At 42.8% G+C, this 17856-nt stretch overlaps 1 protein-coding gene across 1 annotated transcript; it reads left to right on the top strand.

Annotated features, from left to right (window-relative positions):
- Positions 1 to 13482: 13482 nt before the first annotated feature.
- LOC124979481 (sperm motility kinase 2B-like) lies at positions 13483 to 15009 on the top strand. Its single transcript, XM_047543868.1, has one exon. The coding sequence runs from the start codon at positions 13483 to 13485 to the stop codon at positions 15007 to 15009; it is 1527 nt and encodes a 508-aa protein (XP_047399824.1).
- Positions 15010 to 17856: the final 2847 nt, after the last annotated feature.

Here is a 17856-nt window from a genome sequence, read left to right as displayed (position 1 = left end):
TTGAAACAAAAGAAACAATCAGAAAAATTGACAAAATAAATAGTTGGTTCTTCGAAAAAATAAACAAAATTGATAAACCTTTAGCCACACTAACAAAGAGAAGACGATAGAAAAACCCAAATCACTAAAATTCGGAATGAACAAGGAAATATCACAACAGACACGACTGAAATACAAAACATAATTAGAAGCTATTTTGAAAATCTATACTCCAACAAAATAGAAAATTTCGAAGACATCAACAGGTTTCTAGAGACATATGAATTGCCTAATCTGAACGAGGAGGACATACACAATTTAAATGGTGAAAAACTGAAAGCATTTCCCCTAAAAACTGGAACAAGGCAGGGATGCCCTCTTTCACCTCTTCTTTTCAATATCATCCTTGAAACTCTAGCCAGAGCAATTAGACAGACCAAAGAAATTAAATGGATACGAATAGGAAAAGAAGAACTTAAACTATCCCTATTTGCTGATGATATGATTATATACTTAGAGGAACCAGGAAATTCCACCAGAAAACTTTTAGATCTCATAAGTGAATTCAGTAAAGTAGCGGGATATAAGATCAATGCACATAAATCTAAGGCATTTTTATACATAAGTGATGAATCTTCAGAAAGAGAAATTAGGAAAACAACCCCATTCAAAATAGCATTGAAAAAAATAAAATACTTGGGAATCAATCTCACAAAAGAGGTGAAAGACCTCTACAATGAGAACTACAGAACACTAAAGAAAGAAATTAAAGAAAATCTTAGAAGATGGAAAGATCTCCCATGTTCTTGGATAGGAAGAATTAATATCGTCAAAATGGCCATACTACCAAAAGTGCTATACAGATTCAATGCAATCCCAGTTAAAATCCCAATGACTTACCTTACAGAAATAGAGCAAGCAATTATGAAATTCATCTGGAAGAATAAAAAACCCAGAATAGCTAAAGCAATCCTTGGCAGAAATAGTGAAGCAGTGGGTATTGCAATACCAGATCTTCAACTCTACTACAAAGCAATAGTAACAAAAATGGCATGGTATTGGTACCAAAATAGAAAGGTGGATCAATGGTACAGAATAGAGGACATGGACACAAACCCAAATAAATACAATTTTCTCATACTAGACAAAGGGTCCAAAAATATGCAATGGAGAAAAGATAGCCTCTTCAACAAATGGTGCTGGGAGAATTGGAAATCCAACAGAATGAAACTAAACCCATATCTCTCACCATGCACGAAACTAAATTCAAAATGGATTAAGGACCTCAGAATCAGACCAGAGACCTTGCATCTTATAGAAGAAAAAGTAGGTCCAGAGCTTCAACATGTTGGCTTAGGACCAGACTTCCTCAACAGGACTCCCATAGCACAAGAAATAAAAGCAAAAATCAATAACTGGGATAGATTCAAACTAAAAAGCTTTCTCTCAGCAAAGGAAGCTATCAGCAATGCAAAGAAAGAGCCTACAGAGTGGGAGAAAATCTTTGCCAATCATACTTCAGATAGAGCACTAATCTCCAGAATCTATAACTCTATACCAAGAATGCAAATAATCCAATCGACAAATGGGCTAAGGAAATGAATAGACACTTCACACAAGAAGATCTACAAGCAATCAACAAACATATGGAAAAATGTTCAACATCTCTAGTAATAAGAGAAATGCAAACCAAAACCACCCTAAGATTCCATCTCACCCCAATTAGAATGGCGATTATCAAGAATACAAGCAACAACAGGTGTGGGCAAGGATGTGGGGAAAAAGGTACACTCATACATTGCTGGTGGGGCTGCAAATTAGTGCAGCCACTCTGGAAAGCAGTGTGGAGACTCCTTAGGAAACTTGGAATGGAACCACCATTTGACCCAGCTATCCCACTCCTTGACCTATACCCAAAGGACTTAAAATCAGCATATTACAGAGATACAGACACATCAATGTTCATAGCTGCTCAGTTCACAATAGCCAGATTGTGGAACCAACCTAGATGTCCTTCAATTGATGAATGGATAAAGAAACTGTGGTATATGTATACAATGGAATATTACTCAGCCATAAAGAATGATAAAATTATGGCATTTGCAGGCAAATGGATGAAGTTGGAGAATATCATGCTAAGTGTGATAAGCCAATCTCAAAAAACCAAAGGACGAATGATATCGCTAATAAGTGGATGATGACACATAATGGGGGGTGGGAGGGGTTAGTGTTAGGGTTAGAGTTAGGGTTAGGGAGGGGGGCAAGAATGGAGGAAGGAAGGACTGTATAGAGGGAAAAGAGGGGTGGGAGGGGTGGGGGGGAAGGGAAAAAATAACAGAATGAATCAAACAACATTACCCTATGTAAATTTATGATTACACAAATGGTATGCCTTTACGCCATGTACAAACAGAGAAACAACATGTATCCCATTTGTTTACAATTAAAAAAAAAGATGATTTTATTCAATAGTCAAACTTTTTTTCATTCATTTTAATGGCAATGGATTTATTTTACTTATATTGAAATAATTTGACCAGCACATCAAAAGTTTATAATAATGTACTCTTTTTCCAAATATATTTAGGTTTAAAAATGAGATGAGTTGTAAAGCTAATTAACTTTTAGTGCAGATGGAAGTTGGCTCAGTTATAAATTGAAAATTTGGAGTATTGAAGAAAATTTCAAGATAGCTAATTTAGAATCTCCTAATTGTCACTAGCACTTTAAAATGTACCCTATTTTATCACATCTAAGAAACTTTTAATTTTATAAAATGAGTCATTATTTTATGTACCATGAAGAAATAAGAAAATGCTGCCAACTAAACTAACACAATGCTTTCTTAGCACTTAGAGTTTTTTTTTTTTTTTATGTTTAATGAAAGCACTCTTTAGACTGATTAGGGATCATTTTTTTTATTATCTATTGCACTTCTCTGTGCCATTCTGTGTGTTCACTCTATCTTTTCATTATGATCTGAATCACAGTGTAATCTGTTTTTTTTTTTTGGTACCAGGGATTGAACTCAGGGGCACTTGGCCACCGAGCCACATCCCCAGCCCTATTTTGTATTTTATTTAGAGACAGGGTCTCACTGAGTTGCTTAGCACCTCGCTGTTGCTGAGGTTGGCTTTGAACTCCTGATCCTCCTGCCTCAGCCTCCTGAGCTGCTGGGATTACAGGCGTGCGACACCATGTCTGGTCCAGTGTCATGTTTTTGAAGACACTTTAATAATGATAAATCTAAAATCCAAAAGCAAGAATCAACAACTGGGATAGATTCAAACTAAAAAGCTTTCTCTCAGCAAAGAAAACTATCAGCAATGTGAAGAGAGAGCCTACAGAGTGGGAGAAAATCTTTGCCACTCATACTTCAGATAGAGCACTAATTTCCAGAATCTATAAAGAACTCAAAAAACTCTACACCAAGAATACAAGTAATCCAATCAACAAATGGGTTAAGGAAATGAACAGACACTTCACAGAAGAAGATCTACAAGCAATCAACAGATATATGAAAAAATGTTCAACATCTCTAGTAATAAGAGAAATGCAAATCAAAACTACACTAAGATTCCATCTCACCTCAATTAGAATGGCGATTATCAAGAACACAAGCAACAATAGGTGTTGGCGAGGATGTGGGGAAAAAGGTACACTCATACACTGCTGGTGGGGTTGCAAATTAGTGTAGCCACTCTGGAAAGCAGTGTGGAGATTCCTCAGAAAGCTTGGAATGAACCCACCATTTGACCCAGCTATCCCACTCCTTGGCCTATACCCAAAGGACTTAAAATCAGCATATTACAGAGATACAGCCACATCAATGTTCATAGCTGCTCAGTTCACAATAGCCAGGTTGTGGAACCAACCTAGATGTCCTTCAATTGATGAATGGATAAAGAAACTGTGGCATATATATACAATGGAATATTACTCCGCCATAAAGAATGATAAAATTATGGCATTTGCAGGCAAATGGATGACATTGGAGAATATCATGCTAAGTGAGATAAGTCAATCTCAAAAAACCGAAGGACAAATGATCTCGCCAATAAGTGGATGATGACACATAATGGGGGGTGGGAGGGGTTAGTGTTAGGGTTAGGTTTAGGGTTAGGGCTAAGGAGGGTGACAAGAATGGAGGAAGGACTGTATAGAGGGAAAAGCGGGGTGGGGGGAAGGGAAAAAATAACAGAATGAATCAAACAACATTACCCTATGTAAATTTATGATTACACAAATGGTATGCCTTTACGCCATGTACAAACAGAGAAACAACATGTATTCCATTTGTTTACAATAAAAAAAAAATCTAAAATCCTGTGCTGCACACAATGCCCATCACTTAGCTGCAGGAACAAGTGAGTGGCTGTGACCATGTTTGCACATATGTGGGCAATGGCAAAAATTTCTTGCTGCATCTGATTTTGAAGGAGTAAACAGGTGAAAAAAATATGTGTCTTAGAAGCTGGACACATAGCTACTGTAGCTCCTGCTATGTAGGAAGCTGAAGAGGGAACTTGAGCCCAGGGGTTTGAGACCAGCCTAAGCAGCCCATCTCAAAGAAAAAAAATGCACCTTACAATAAATAAGATATAGTAACACATTCTTCAGGTTTCTTTTTAAAGGAGACAGAATTATTTTCTTTCTTGTGTCCTGGGCTTTTTCAGAAACAGAGATCACAGAGAATAGTGAGGCATGTAATTTAGAAAGGCTTAAAGGGAATAATGAGTTGGACATCAGAGTCCTGGGGCACTTCATACTATCCTGTGGCATATGTGGCCCTAACTTGGTCATAGGCAGGCTGGTGCAACAGGTGACTTCTTCAGGCAGCAGAGCATCATGTGATTGTAATGTATGGGCCAAATTCTCAAGACACTTGAGAGTAGAGTTTGTGGAGGCTTCTCTTTTGTAGCTCCATCACCCACCAGTACCCACCAATGGGTAATAGGAGAATGAGAGTTGACATGACAGTCATAGATAACTGACAGTCTCATCCCTTGATGAAATAAAATAATGATCTTTCAGTAGGGACATCCTTAATAAAGGCTCACATTGAGTGAGTACTATGAGGGCCACTATGGGCCCAAATGTTGTTCTAATTGCTTTATATTTGTTAACTGATTTTCTATTTTCTATTTCTATTTTCTATTTTCTATTTCTATTTTCTATAACAATTTCAAGGTAGATACAGTTTTTCTCCTCATTTCATATATGAGGAAAATGAGGCATGGAGCAATCAGTTAACTTGCCCAGGATCACAGAACTGCTCAGTGTCAGAGGTGGGTTTGAAAGTAGGCAATTTGGTACAGCATTCATGCTCTTAAGCATTATACTGCATTGCTTCCATCTAATTGTACTGAAGAGCAAAAATGTATGTGATTGTCTGAATGTACAGATACTTAGTAAATGTATAAAAGAAACCATGCTCTGCAGATTCTCAAACACTTGTTGGCTGATTACTCAAAGAACGAGGCAGAAAGAAGTACCCCACCGTTTGTTAAAATTGCAGTAGTAAAATTCATGCTGTCAGCATGTCTGGGGTTGGGAGAAGGATGGAAAACCAATTTTAGAACTTGACCATGAAGTGGAGGCAAAATGTCAAGCTGGAGCAAAAAGTTTCAGGTTGGCCAATCAGCTACAATGGGCACGCTAACTCAGCATTCAAGAGTCTTCACATGTTAGCCAAGGGTTAAGTCCAGGCCTTATTTCGACCATACATTGCCGAGATAATATTGGTGTTTAGCGAGCTGCAGCAGTGAATTACCTTGAACTGAAATCAAGTATTATGAAGCCTCAAGTCATTGTCTAGATTCCAGCAGGCTGTGGTAAACACTGTGATAGTGAAGTTAATTAAACTGAGGAATTGAATTTTTCTTTTTTAAAAGAAGTGGCCATTGGGTGTTAATCAGCTGTAAAGAAGAGAGCAGAAAGCCAAGGGAATCCATAAAAGAGCTTTGCCCTGTAAGCACAGTTGCCTCACCTCTGACCTCCATAACTGAGAAAGGATTTGGCTCCAGCAATATTCTCTGTGAAGTTAGCAGCTTGAATCACTGCCATGAGCAAATGAGTTTTCTCTACTGAGAATGAATTCACCCGAACCACTGAAACAAAGGTCTGTGTTCCTGAACAACAATTATTTATTTGGAAAATGTTTAGAGACACTGCGGAATATCCCCTGCTCCCCATCCTGTGTCTGGAAGCTGCAAGCTGTGGTATTTTAGCCTCTGGTCTGATGGAACAAAACTCAGAAAGGAGAAACTGGCTGGGCCAGTGGTATGAAATGTGAAAACTGTCTACAAATACAGAGTTAGCCACAAAATGAAGTGATAAAGAAGGAGCACCTTATTTATTGTCTTATCTCTTAGCTTCCAGATGATACACACGACTGAACTATTGATTTTGGTTGTACTCTGCGGAAAGAGGTATTTGGGGGAAGACAAGGAAGAGGGACTGAACCCTACTGATTTTGAAATCTCTGAGTTAGCTGTTGTGAATTACTGAACATCTGCCAAGGGGTCATATGCAGAAGTTGCCATTTCTCTCAACAGGCTAGAGTTTTTTGCATTAAATTGTTATATGTAATTATAAAAATGGTCTGATGCTTCACTACCACAGCCAATTCCACCATCATCACTACTGAGTACAAACAAAGTGTTGATGAATTTGCCTTTTGGGAAAACATTCCTAAAACGTAATTTGGCATTAAATCAGGTTCTATCAATTCTCCTGCCCTCAAAGAAACCATTCAGGCAGTGTTGCAATTGCACATGTCATCTCCAGGTCCTGTCTAATCTCACAGTTCTCTAGAAGCAACCTATCATTTGGGGACTTTCTTCCATTCTGTGCATTCAGATCCTTTTCCCTTGAGTGCTCTGTGTTTCCAAACTATGCCAAAAGAAATACCCACAGTCGTCTGAATGCCGGACCCTGAAAATGGAATTCTTTTGAAGGAACGAAAAGCAAAGCATTATATAAGTAACAATTTACTATAGTGTACTTATTTATTTTGGTAGGTACAGTTCATGGCTCATGGACAATACTCAAGAAATATTTGTTAAAACCTAAACAGCATAAATGTGGGATGAAAATAAGTGGAGCAGCTGAATGTTTGGAAAATCGCCCCATCCCTCATGCCGTCACTCATGGTCTTCCAGTCACCTTTTCTGATTGGCAGCTCCTGGGTTGCTCTGTATCTCCCCATTCCTGACATGCTGTGAAGCCAAGGTTCAGGGAGTCGCCTGAAGGGCTACTTCAGCTCTGCCAACCATCCTCAGGGGCACAGGTTCCGTGTCTCTCTTCTCTCTGTCCACTGGAGTGGGTTACTAGGGGATAAGGATGCAGGATGGGGAGGTGGGTGCATCTGGGCCTATTCTTCAGCTCCAGAGTGCTGATTACCCAGGGCATGGCTGAGGCCTTCACCCGTACTCCTGCCAAGTCTCATCCATCTGTCACATTTAAGGTGGCAACACTACCTCTACCAAAGAACACTGCAATAGTCCCAACTAAAAAATGCGCATAGGACGTGGATAGACAGGGAAAACACACAAATCTGCAAGAAAATTAAAAAGAACATATCCCAGTGGTTATCAAAAAATGAAAAATCAAAAGTAGTAAACCAGACCTATCAGAATGAGAAAAAGTAAAGGGAATGAGAGAGGGAATGGGGGAAAAGCATTCTTTTTTATTTACTTTTTTTGTGGTACTGAGGATTGAACCCTCGAACCCAGGAGTGCTCTACCACTGAGCTACATCCACAATCTTTTTATTTTGAGACAGGATCTTGCTAAGTTGTCAAGACTGGTTTCAAACTTGGCAATTCGTCTGCCTCAGCCTCTTGAGTAGCTGGGACTACAGGTATGTGCTACCATGCCTGCCAGAAAGGCTGGTCTTACACACTATTTTAGGTAATGAAAATTCATACGACTCATTGGAGGACAGTTTGTATAAAATCCTTATAAGGAGGATACTGCTAATTCAGGAAGTTTACATTTAGGAATTTTCCCCGAGGAAATGAAGTTAGACCAGGTATATATACCTAGATGTTCAATAAGGCAATATTTATATTAGCAAAAAAACAGGAGTTTGGTTAGATAAATTTTAGTATATTCTTAGAATACTGTTATCATTTAACATGATATATTTGTATGTATATATGCATACACATATATACACACATATGTTCTCAATATTGTGTTCAAAAAAAGAGACAAAACAGTTGATAGGGTGTGATATGTTTATGTAAAAATATTTCTAATATGATTATACTTAGATAAAAGTCTGAAAGGATATATATGAAATATTAACAGTGGAAAGATTATGGAAGATGTACATTTTAATCTTACTGTTAGTATGTATTTGTATTTTGGGGGAAAGTATGTGGGTTATTTGAGTAATAAAAAATAATTACTATAAATGATAATACTGCACTGCATACCTGAAATTTTCTAGGAGTGGTGTATTAGGGTTCTCTAGAGGAACAGAATCAACAGGAAGTATGATTATAAAAAGGGGATTTATTAGATTGGCTTACACGACTAGAAGCTGGATAGTCCACAAGGGTCATCTGTAGGCTGGAGAGACGGAAGACCAGTAGCAGTGCAGTCCGAGACGCAGTCAGAAGCCCCAGAACAAGAAGGATGAACGGTGCTATCCTAGTCTGAGACCAAGGCTTCTGGAAACTACCTGGAGAATCACTGGCAGAGTCCACTTTGGAAGAGTGAAGAAGCAAGAGTCCTGGGCTGGGTTGTGGCTCAGTGGTGGAGCGCTTGCCTAGCATGTGTGAGGTACTGGGTTCAATCCTCAGCACCACATAAAAATAAATAAAGGTATTAAGTCCATCTACAACTAAAAAAAAAAGAATCGAGAGTCGGAAATCCTCAGATGATCATAGCAGCAGTCAAGAACCCATTCAAGAAGAGATGAGCTTGCATCTGCTTCTGCCTCCTTGTTCTTCCAACTTTTATTCCATCCAAACCACCATCCTATTGGGTCGTGCTGCCCATGCTTAAGGAGGGTCTCCGCTTCAGTTCACTATCCCACATTCCAATCATTCCTAGACACGCCCTCATTGACACACCCAGAAACCTCTTAATCATTGTCATCTCTTAATCCAATCAAGTTGACAATTCAAATTAACCATGACAAGTAGACCTTAAATGTCCTTACCACTGCCTCCAGTAACTATGTGAGGTGATGGATAAATCACCTAATTTGATTGTGGTAATCATTTCACAATAAATATGTATATCAAATCATTACTTATATACCTTCAAAATATGTAATGCTTTCAATTATGACTCAATAAAGTGGGAAAAATAATTGTTCATGTGCAGTGAAAAAATAAAAATGAATTTTCATTTTTCTATTACAAATAAGAAACCCCACAAAATTATACTATTTTAAAGCATAAAGCTTTTTAAAGGAACACTCAAGCTGGGTGTGGTGGCACATGCCTGGAATCCCAGCATCTTGGGAGGCTAAGACAGGAGGACCATAAGATCAAAGCCTACCTCAGCAACTTAGCAAGAAGACCCTGTCCCAAAATAAAAATAAAAAGGACTGGGGATATGGTTTAGTGGTTAAGCACCCCTGGGTTCAATCTCCATATTACAAAGGAAAAAGAAAATACTCGAGCCCTTTATTTAAAAGTAAGTGTACTGAAGCCCTGGGAAGTTAACTGACCTGCACTAAGTATCACCGTGGCCATGTGAAAGTCAAGCAGAGTCAGAATTTGTACCCACATCAGAAGTTCATTGCTCCTTCTAAAGTCCTGTTGTATCTCTGAAGGGCCAAAGGGGCCCAAGCACAGAGGTGTTGCCAGGAGGGCTGTTGGCATGTTCAGCCTGGTGTGCAGGCATAGTCTTTCATTGGCTCTCAAGAGATCTTGAAAATGGCCCAGATCATGCTCAGTTGAGAAAAACCACTTGGAGCATGAAAAATGCTCCACCAGGCTGCCTGACAAGCTGCGTTTTCCCATTTGGCAGTGAAATTCCAGAAAATACTGTGTTATAAAGAACACCCTTTTTGAGAGTGTCAATGACATCTTTCAAGAGGAAGGTTCTAAGGCGATCATCTAGATGCCAAGCGTAATTAAGCAACCTCCATAGCCCAGATGACACTAATAGGACCAGCCTTCTTTCAGGGCAGTCTGAACCAGACTAATAGATCACCTGAGATCAATAAAAGGGGAAAGTCATTTGAGATTCCTACTCATATGTGCTGTCCTTGCCAGGAGGTTATTTCTTGGGGTGATATTGGAGAGGCCTCACTGGTTCAGTTTTAGGATCTGGTTGACATTCTGCATCGATCCTTATATCTTGACATCTATATAGGAAACAATTAGCCTGTGTGAAGCTAAAGCCCTAGACAGTCGCCTTCCCCACATTCCCTCCGCCCAACTTCCATCTTTATCAATACTCATGGTCTCTCTCTGCTTCCTCTAGGAGCTTGGACTGAAACCCAATAAAATTTAAAATTATTTCTTTCTGGTCTGGTAAGTAGTCATCTTACCATCTTTGGGATGGTTAGAGGAATATTTTCAGTTTTATAACCATAACACTCTCAGTGATTGAGCTGACCTGATAGCTCAATTTTTGTTTTCTCAAACTGGTCTTTTGTACATTTTCATTGAATTGATCTTTTCTTCTCACTTTCCAGGGTTCCCTGGTCCAGGAGGGCTCAAGTTGTTATGTTTGAGGAACTTACCCAAATGATGAACCATAGTTGCATTAGTTTGGGCTGCACATAATAGAAGAATGCATCATATTCTGGCTTAAATTGAGACCAGTTTCTTGTCTGGAAGTAAGTGTGCAGTGTTAGAGCATCTTTTCTGTGTCATCAGAAATTTAGTGTACTATACTTTTTAGTTACTATCTTCAGAAAAATGAAGATCATGAGATGACCTCAAGGTCATGACCCAAGATAGATAAGAGAGCTCCAACCATCTCTTCCCATTCCAGGAGGCAGGAAGGAGGAAGAGCAGAAATTACATTAAAACCAGTTGTAATGGACACTCAATAGGTGGGGGGCAATCTGTTTTCTTCAGGTGACTTTACCCCTTCCTACTCTAATCCAGAATATCCAGAATGTGTTTCTCTTGCTTTTTAACCTGTCCTTTTTTGGTTCTGGGGACTGAACCCAGGGGCACTACTGAGGTACGTGCCTTTTTATTTTTTACTTTTGAGATGGGGACTCACTAAGTTGCCCAGGCTGACCTCGAACTTGGGATCCTCCTACCTCAGACTCCCAAGTAGCTGGGATCACAGGTGTGCGCACTGCACCCAGTGCCTTTTACAATTTTTCACTCACTTCCCACTCTGGTCTTACAGACATTTCTCTCACTTCCCATTCTTGATGGAGCACCTTATTATAGTCTTGAAGTAATTATAATCAGGATTATTTTAGAAGCCCATCAGTCTGTCTGTAGGCATCGGGCTAGAATTCCTCCAACTTGTCCTAAAGCACCACATTTTCAGAACTACCAGGGCAAAATGATCCCTGAAGAAATAGATTGTTACTTCTCCTCCCTCTACTCTTCTTTAAATTCTACCTTTACTGATAAAGAATCTTAGAGATGGAGAGCAGACCTTCCCTTTCCCTCAAACATAAAGAACTTCCCTACATCTAATTTAAAATTCTGAAATAGAAATCAGATGTATTTTATGTCTTATCATCCTTGAAAATGGAGACCACTAGGCCATCTTATTTTTTTTTAGAAAGGAAAAAGGTACTTTGGTTAACAAATGGGTATGGTGGATTTATTTAGATTTTTCTTAGTGAAGAGAGGGTTGCGAGGATTTATAGTATTTAAAATTTGTTCAGCAAGCAGAAGAACATATTGGAAAAACAGTGGTTTATAAATATTGTAGTCCCATCACTCAAAAATTCATGGAAATATTCATGAATATCAGGGTCCGGTCTTACAATTCCGACCGGGATAGACGACCAGCTTCAAGGTCAAGGGGATAGAGCTGACGTAGGAATCAGGAACAGAAATTCTAGGCCTTGTCTTCTCTACCTATGATGAGAATTCAAATTCTTCTACATCTGCAGCAACTATGTGTAAACTGAAAGTTTTCATTTTAAAAATCCTTACAAGTAAATTAAACAACAATCACATTTAGTACCTCAGGATGCCCAGGAAGCCCAGTGTAAGTGAACCTGAAGACCGATCAACAGAGTTTGCTCAAAGAAAAAAATGGAGAGAAGAAAGATCTTTGTTGTTGTTGTTGCCTTTGCTGCTGCTGTTGTTATTTGTAATGAAAAGATCTGCAGTGACCTGAGCAACTTCGCTAGACACTGTCTTCACAAACAAGCCTAAAAAATAAAAGGGAAATTTGGGAGCCTAGGAAGTACTTCAGCTGTAGAGCACTTCCCTGACGTGCCTGAGGCCCTGGGTCGATGACCAGTATGTCCAAAGAACACAAAACGAAACAAAGGAAAAGCAGGGCATGAGAGAATGTGGCCAACACTTCACCCCTCGCATCAGGACAGCAACAAGGCACTTCGACCCTGGACCTGCCAGTTTCCAGAATGTGGGAAGGGGATTTCTATCTTCAATCAATCACCCAGTCCAAGGGGTTTTGTTAAGAGCAGCAGGAAGGGACCCTGGTGTGTGTCAACACCTCCCTTTCCTCTCCTAATGGGGAGGACGCTTTTGCTGGTTCTGGGATTGTCTGCTTCTGTATTGGATCCCTCATCCCTTTGAACATATCAATGCACCGCCTTCTGCGTGCTCCAGGGTTTCTAGGGAGAAATCTGATGAGAACCTTGTGGGGAAATGATGATGAACGCTCCCTCCCTCTCAACCCCATAGATGTTAATGCCTAGCTCCAGAGCATCTTAGGGAGCAGAGCATTCTGTGATAGCATTCCAACGCAAGTGGGCCCCGATCGCCCTGAGGTGGAAGACAGGCGAATTGAATACTTTTGAGTGTAGACATGATGAGGTCTTTAAAATCTGAAAGTTATTACAGATTTTCAGGCAGCAAATGGAAAGACCATTGAAACCTCCAACCGGTTTTCATCTCAAAACATGTAAATATCAGTCTCCAGGACCCATGGACACAGAAAGCTTCCTGGGTCCTTCCTTCTTATTATCATGTAAGTCCAAAGGGTGCAGGAGGCCCCAGAGTGAGATGAACCGTGGGGGCTATGCCTAGGCTTGACTTGGTCATTTCTTGCTCTGACCTCACAAGGAGCCACTGTGAGGTCACCTCAAACCCCCGCTATATAAGAGAGTGGCCGAGGGTGGGCTTTGTCCATTAAGTACAGGAAGCTCTTGGTGGTGACCTGTCGGACTCCCAGGTAGTTAGTGCGTTTGGTGGTTGGTGGTCGGTGGTTGGTGTTTGCGGTGGTTTGCTGTTGGTTTTTTGATTTGGGTTTTTTGTTTGTTTGTTTGTTTTGTGTTTTGCCTTTTGTTGGTTGGTTTTGGTGTTTTGTTTGGGTTTGTTATTTTTTTTTTAGATAGCATCCTCAGTTGGCCTTCAGGCTTAGGATGCTCAGAGAGTGTAGTGAGAGTAGTGTAGAGGCGCAGGGGCCTGGCTCCTGCTTGGAGTCGGCCCTCACCGACCATTATTGTGTCCTGAGGGCCATTGGGGAGGGGAGCTTCAGCCAGGTGGTACTGGCCCGCCACCTCCTGACCGGGGTCAAGGTGGCGGTGAAAATCGTGCCGAAGACGGAGGAGCACAAGCTTGTGCTACAGGAACGCGAATGGTTGATGTCCCTGGAACACCGAAACATGATTCAGCTCTTCCAGGTCATCGAGACCACCCGCAATATGTACCTGGTCATGGAATATGCAGAGGGGGGGCAGCTCCGGCTTCGCATCCCGCGGGAAGGTGGCCTGCCCGAGGTGAAGGTCCGCAGGGCGTTCAGGGAGATGGTGCAGGTCGTGCATTACTGCCACCAGAAGGGCGTGGCGCACCTCGACCTCAAGCCAGAGAACTTCGTGGTGGATGCCAGGGGCCACATAAAGCTCATCGACTTTGGCCTGAGCACCAGCATCACGCCTGGGCAGCAGCTGACCGGGTTCAGGGGCACTCTCCTGTACCTCGCCCCTGAAATCATCCAGCGCAAGGGATTCGAGGGCCCCCCTGCAGACGTCTGGAGCCTGGGTGTCACTCTTTATTTCATGCTCACGGGGAGAAGGCCGTTCATGGCAAGCACCAGTAAGGGGCTGCTGGATCTGGTCTTGCAGGCAAGTTACGAAATCCCCCCACATGTGTCCCGGGGGGCTCGCAGCCTCATTCGGAAACTCCTGACGGTGGACCCCACAAAGAGGCCCACCCTAGAGCAGGTCATGGGGCACCCATGGCTGAGCCAGGGCGAGGACCCGTCATCCAGTCGTCCCAGCCAGCCACTCCCCAAGCGGCCCGACCCCGCCATCATGACCATGATGTTTGACATGGGTTTCGACCCCTACAACACCTGGGTGTCCCTGGCCAACCGCCAATTCGATGAGGCCATGGCCACTTACCTTCTCCTGCAGCACCAAAGAAGCCAGGGGATGGGCTGCCCGCTCCAGACAAAGCCTGTGCGTCGTCGGGTGGCTGGGCCTCACCCAGGGCCCTCGGTGGATCCTCCCAGTGTCCACCCCAACAGGTGCACCAGTGAGCCTGCCCTTCTCCTGCCCCGTGAGCCGCAGCAGCCCGAGGAGGCCAAACCCTCAGGTCAGAAGGACACTGCGTGCGCCAGCGTGCCGGCCATTCCTCTGCGATTCCTCCACGAGAAGACACCTGCTCCCAGGCTCGCCTCCCAGCAGGACTCTGGGCCCAGCCCTGGTAGGCTGGTAGCAGGAGGAGACAGCTCAGCCTCCCAGGGCACCTCTTCGGGGCCTGCCCACGACAGAGGCAGGGGCTGGAGGCGTGTCACCAGGAGGATCGCCACCTGCCTTCGTGGACTCTGCTGCTGCCTTCCGTGCGTCCAGGGGCCCGCTCGGAGAACAAGCGTGGCTCCGGCGGACGGAGGACACAGACCCCCTAGGCTCCCCAATAGAGTGGTTCCAGAGATCGTGCCCACGTGACACAGCCCGTTGGACAGCCAGAAGACCCCGAGCTCTGAGCATCCCTCCATCACAAGCGGACTCGCTTCTCGGACTGGATTCCACCCGGGAGCGCATCCCAGTGCTCCAGGACTCTCCTCCACCCCCACCTGCCAGAGACCTGAGAGACTTTTCCCGAGGACGCTTCCCCCTGTCCTGCTCTTCTCTGCCATCACAGAGATGTTTCTTAATAAATTTGTTTCCCTCAAATTGTGTAATACGATTGATGTTCCAATGTTTTCTTCAAAAATAGGTTTAGAATAGGAGGAGGAAGGAAAAAGGAGGGTGGCCTCAGCAGCCACCCTTGTCCAAGGCCTGGACCGAGGTGCCTCCGCCTACATGTTCAGTGTCAGTGGCGACTCCTGCCCCTTGAACCAGTGTAGAACGGGGCTCTCACCTTGTGCTAGTGTAGATGGGGGACTCGCTTGTCTTAATTCCATTTGAGCTGATTGCTTTGGCGGCAAAGAATCCCTCTCCCTGTCTTCAGGCCCCTCCCTGAGGTGTGTGGAGAGGGTGGGTGGCAGCTGTTGGAGAAGGGGTCTTGGGGACTCCAGAATGTTCTGTGGCATCAGCTCCATATTCCAATGTGCAGGCAAGGGAGAGGTGGGTCAGTGGTATGGGTGGACCTGCCAGCGCGGTGACTGGGTGCTTCAGCACCCATTGTTGTCGTTGCTCCTGCTGCTGCTCCTTGAGTTAGTTTTAATGAATAGAGCTTCAGTGACCTCTGAGGTGGTCTAGCATTTATACCATCAGAGATTTCAAATCAGAGATGGAATATGGCATAGAAAATAAGTATGATTCAATTTTCCAATTTGGTCAAAGACACGAATCTACAGACTAAAATAGCTTAGGAAACTTCAGTGGGCGTAACTCAGAGAAACCCACTCATACCCACCGACATGGGGAGCCCTTACACACTAGGGATGAAGGAAAATTCCTGCAGTCGACTGGGAGCAAATGATAGCTTGTGAATAGACATGGAACCATGGAAATGACTGTGGAGTTCTTATCAAATTATGCAAGGCAGAAGGCAGGAAAAATAACATTTTTGAAATCCCTAAAGGAAAATCATAGTAAAAATCAAGATTTGACATTTAGAAAAATTTCTCAGGAAGAAAAGTAAAATAAACATAATTTCATAGAAAATCTAGGGGGACTAGGAAAAGGTGATACCACAGACATATGATTGTATGGCTGGATGCAGAATAATTACAGGACCAAATTCAACACCTAATGATTTTATAAAATCTCTCAGGTATGTAGAAGCAGGGAGTGTTATGGATTAAATTATATCCTTGGAAGAAAGGTGTAGGTTCAAAACTCCACACTGAAGGAAAAGTTGTTTTCGTTGTTATTGTTTTCATAAATGACATTATTATGGTGTGAATACCTAAGATGAGGTCATTGGGGCTATGTTGAGCTCATGGTTCAGCCTGGCTTGCATCCTCATAGTGGGGTGAACTCTTGGTTTGGTGTGGCTGGCTTCCTTATAAGAGAGCAGGGCAAGTTTTGATTGTGTGACTTATGTCGTTCTATGACTATCTTCTCTTCTGTCTAATTGATGTTTGTGGTAAAACATATGATTCTTATACCTCTCACTTTGCATATATCCTATAGATATTTCTTTGTGGTTCCCACTGGGAGTTCCATTTAACAGAAGAAAGGGATACCATCCAGATGTGAATCTGCATCAGGGCAACTTCAGTAGTGTAGAGAATGCTGCTGCTGTGTCTCTCCAGCTCCATTCCCTCAGCTGCTGATGTCACAATGTTGCACACATACACACCGTGTGTCTAATACCATAGAATACAGTTGAGGTTTTCTGCCGCCTTATTCTCTTATATCTTGTAGAAAACAAAAGTGGCCCTAGCTTTTATAATTGTCATGAATTTGCTTTAGCAAAGATCTTTCTGCCTTCATGGAGATCTGAGTTCCTAATTGGGTGTCCTTTGTGTCAACCTTAAGGATCCCCTCCCACACACACACAGGGCACATCTGGTGGGGACCAACTCTCTGGGCTCTTGTTTACCAGGAGCTGTGGTTGGAATGTATGTGTCTCTCCAAAGTTCCCTGTTGATGCTTCAGCCTCATTGTAAGGGCACTGAGAGGTGGATCTTGAGGAGGTGGGTAGACCATAAGGCTCCAACCCCAGGGATTGGATGTGTACCTTACCAGTGCTTCTCCCACATAGGCAAGAACCTGTTTTACTTACCAGCAAAGCCCCCCTGCCCATGACACACACACACACACACACACACACAGAGAGAGAATTATATTTGTCAAGCTGGACATGGTGGCGTATGGCAGTGTGTTGTTTTGTTTTTTAGGTCCTAGGGATTAAATCCAGAGGTGCTTAACCACTGAGCCACATCCCCAAATATTTTTTTTTTATGTTTTCTTAGAAAGAGGGTTTCACTGAGTTGCTAAGTGCCTCGCTAAGTTGCTGAGGCTTGATCTGAACTTCAGATCCTCTGCCCTCAGCCTCCTGAGCCTCTGGGATTTAAAGGCATTTGCCACTGTGCCCAGCTGCATGGCAGTGTTTTAATTACTTCTTCATCACTGTGGCCCTGACACCCAACAAGAAAAACTTGTTGGAGGGGAGGAAAAGTTTACCTGGGGATCACAGGTCAGAGGTCTCAGACCACAGATGGCTGACTTAATTGCTCTGGGCCCAAGGTGAGGCAGCCCATGATGGGGGATGGGCCCAGCAGAGGAAAGCTACTCCTCTGAGGGCAGCAAAGAGGTAGAGGCAGACCCAGAGACAGAAAGAGGGTGGGGCAGTGGTCACAGGGATGAAGCATCCTTCCAGGGCATGAGCCCAGTGATGCA

The sequence above is a fragment of the Sciurus carolinensis genome, chromosome 3 (assembly GCF_902686445.1).
Source record: "Sciurus carolinensis chromosome 3, mSciCar1.2, whole genome shotgun sequence".
In the NCBI taxonomy this organism is placed as follows: domain Eukaryota; kingdom Metazoa; phylum Chordata; class Mammalia; order Rodentia; family Sciuridae; genus Sciurus; species Sciurus carolinensis.
The sequence above is the reverse complement of the archived record's forward strand: the minus strand, read 5'-3'. Positions and strand labels throughout refer to the sequence as shown.

Coding starts and splice junctions, on each gene's coding strand:
- LOC124979481 (XM_047543868.1), top strand. CDS start 13,483: ATGCTCAGAGAGTGTAGTGAGAGTAGTGTAGAGGCGCAGGGGCCTGGC.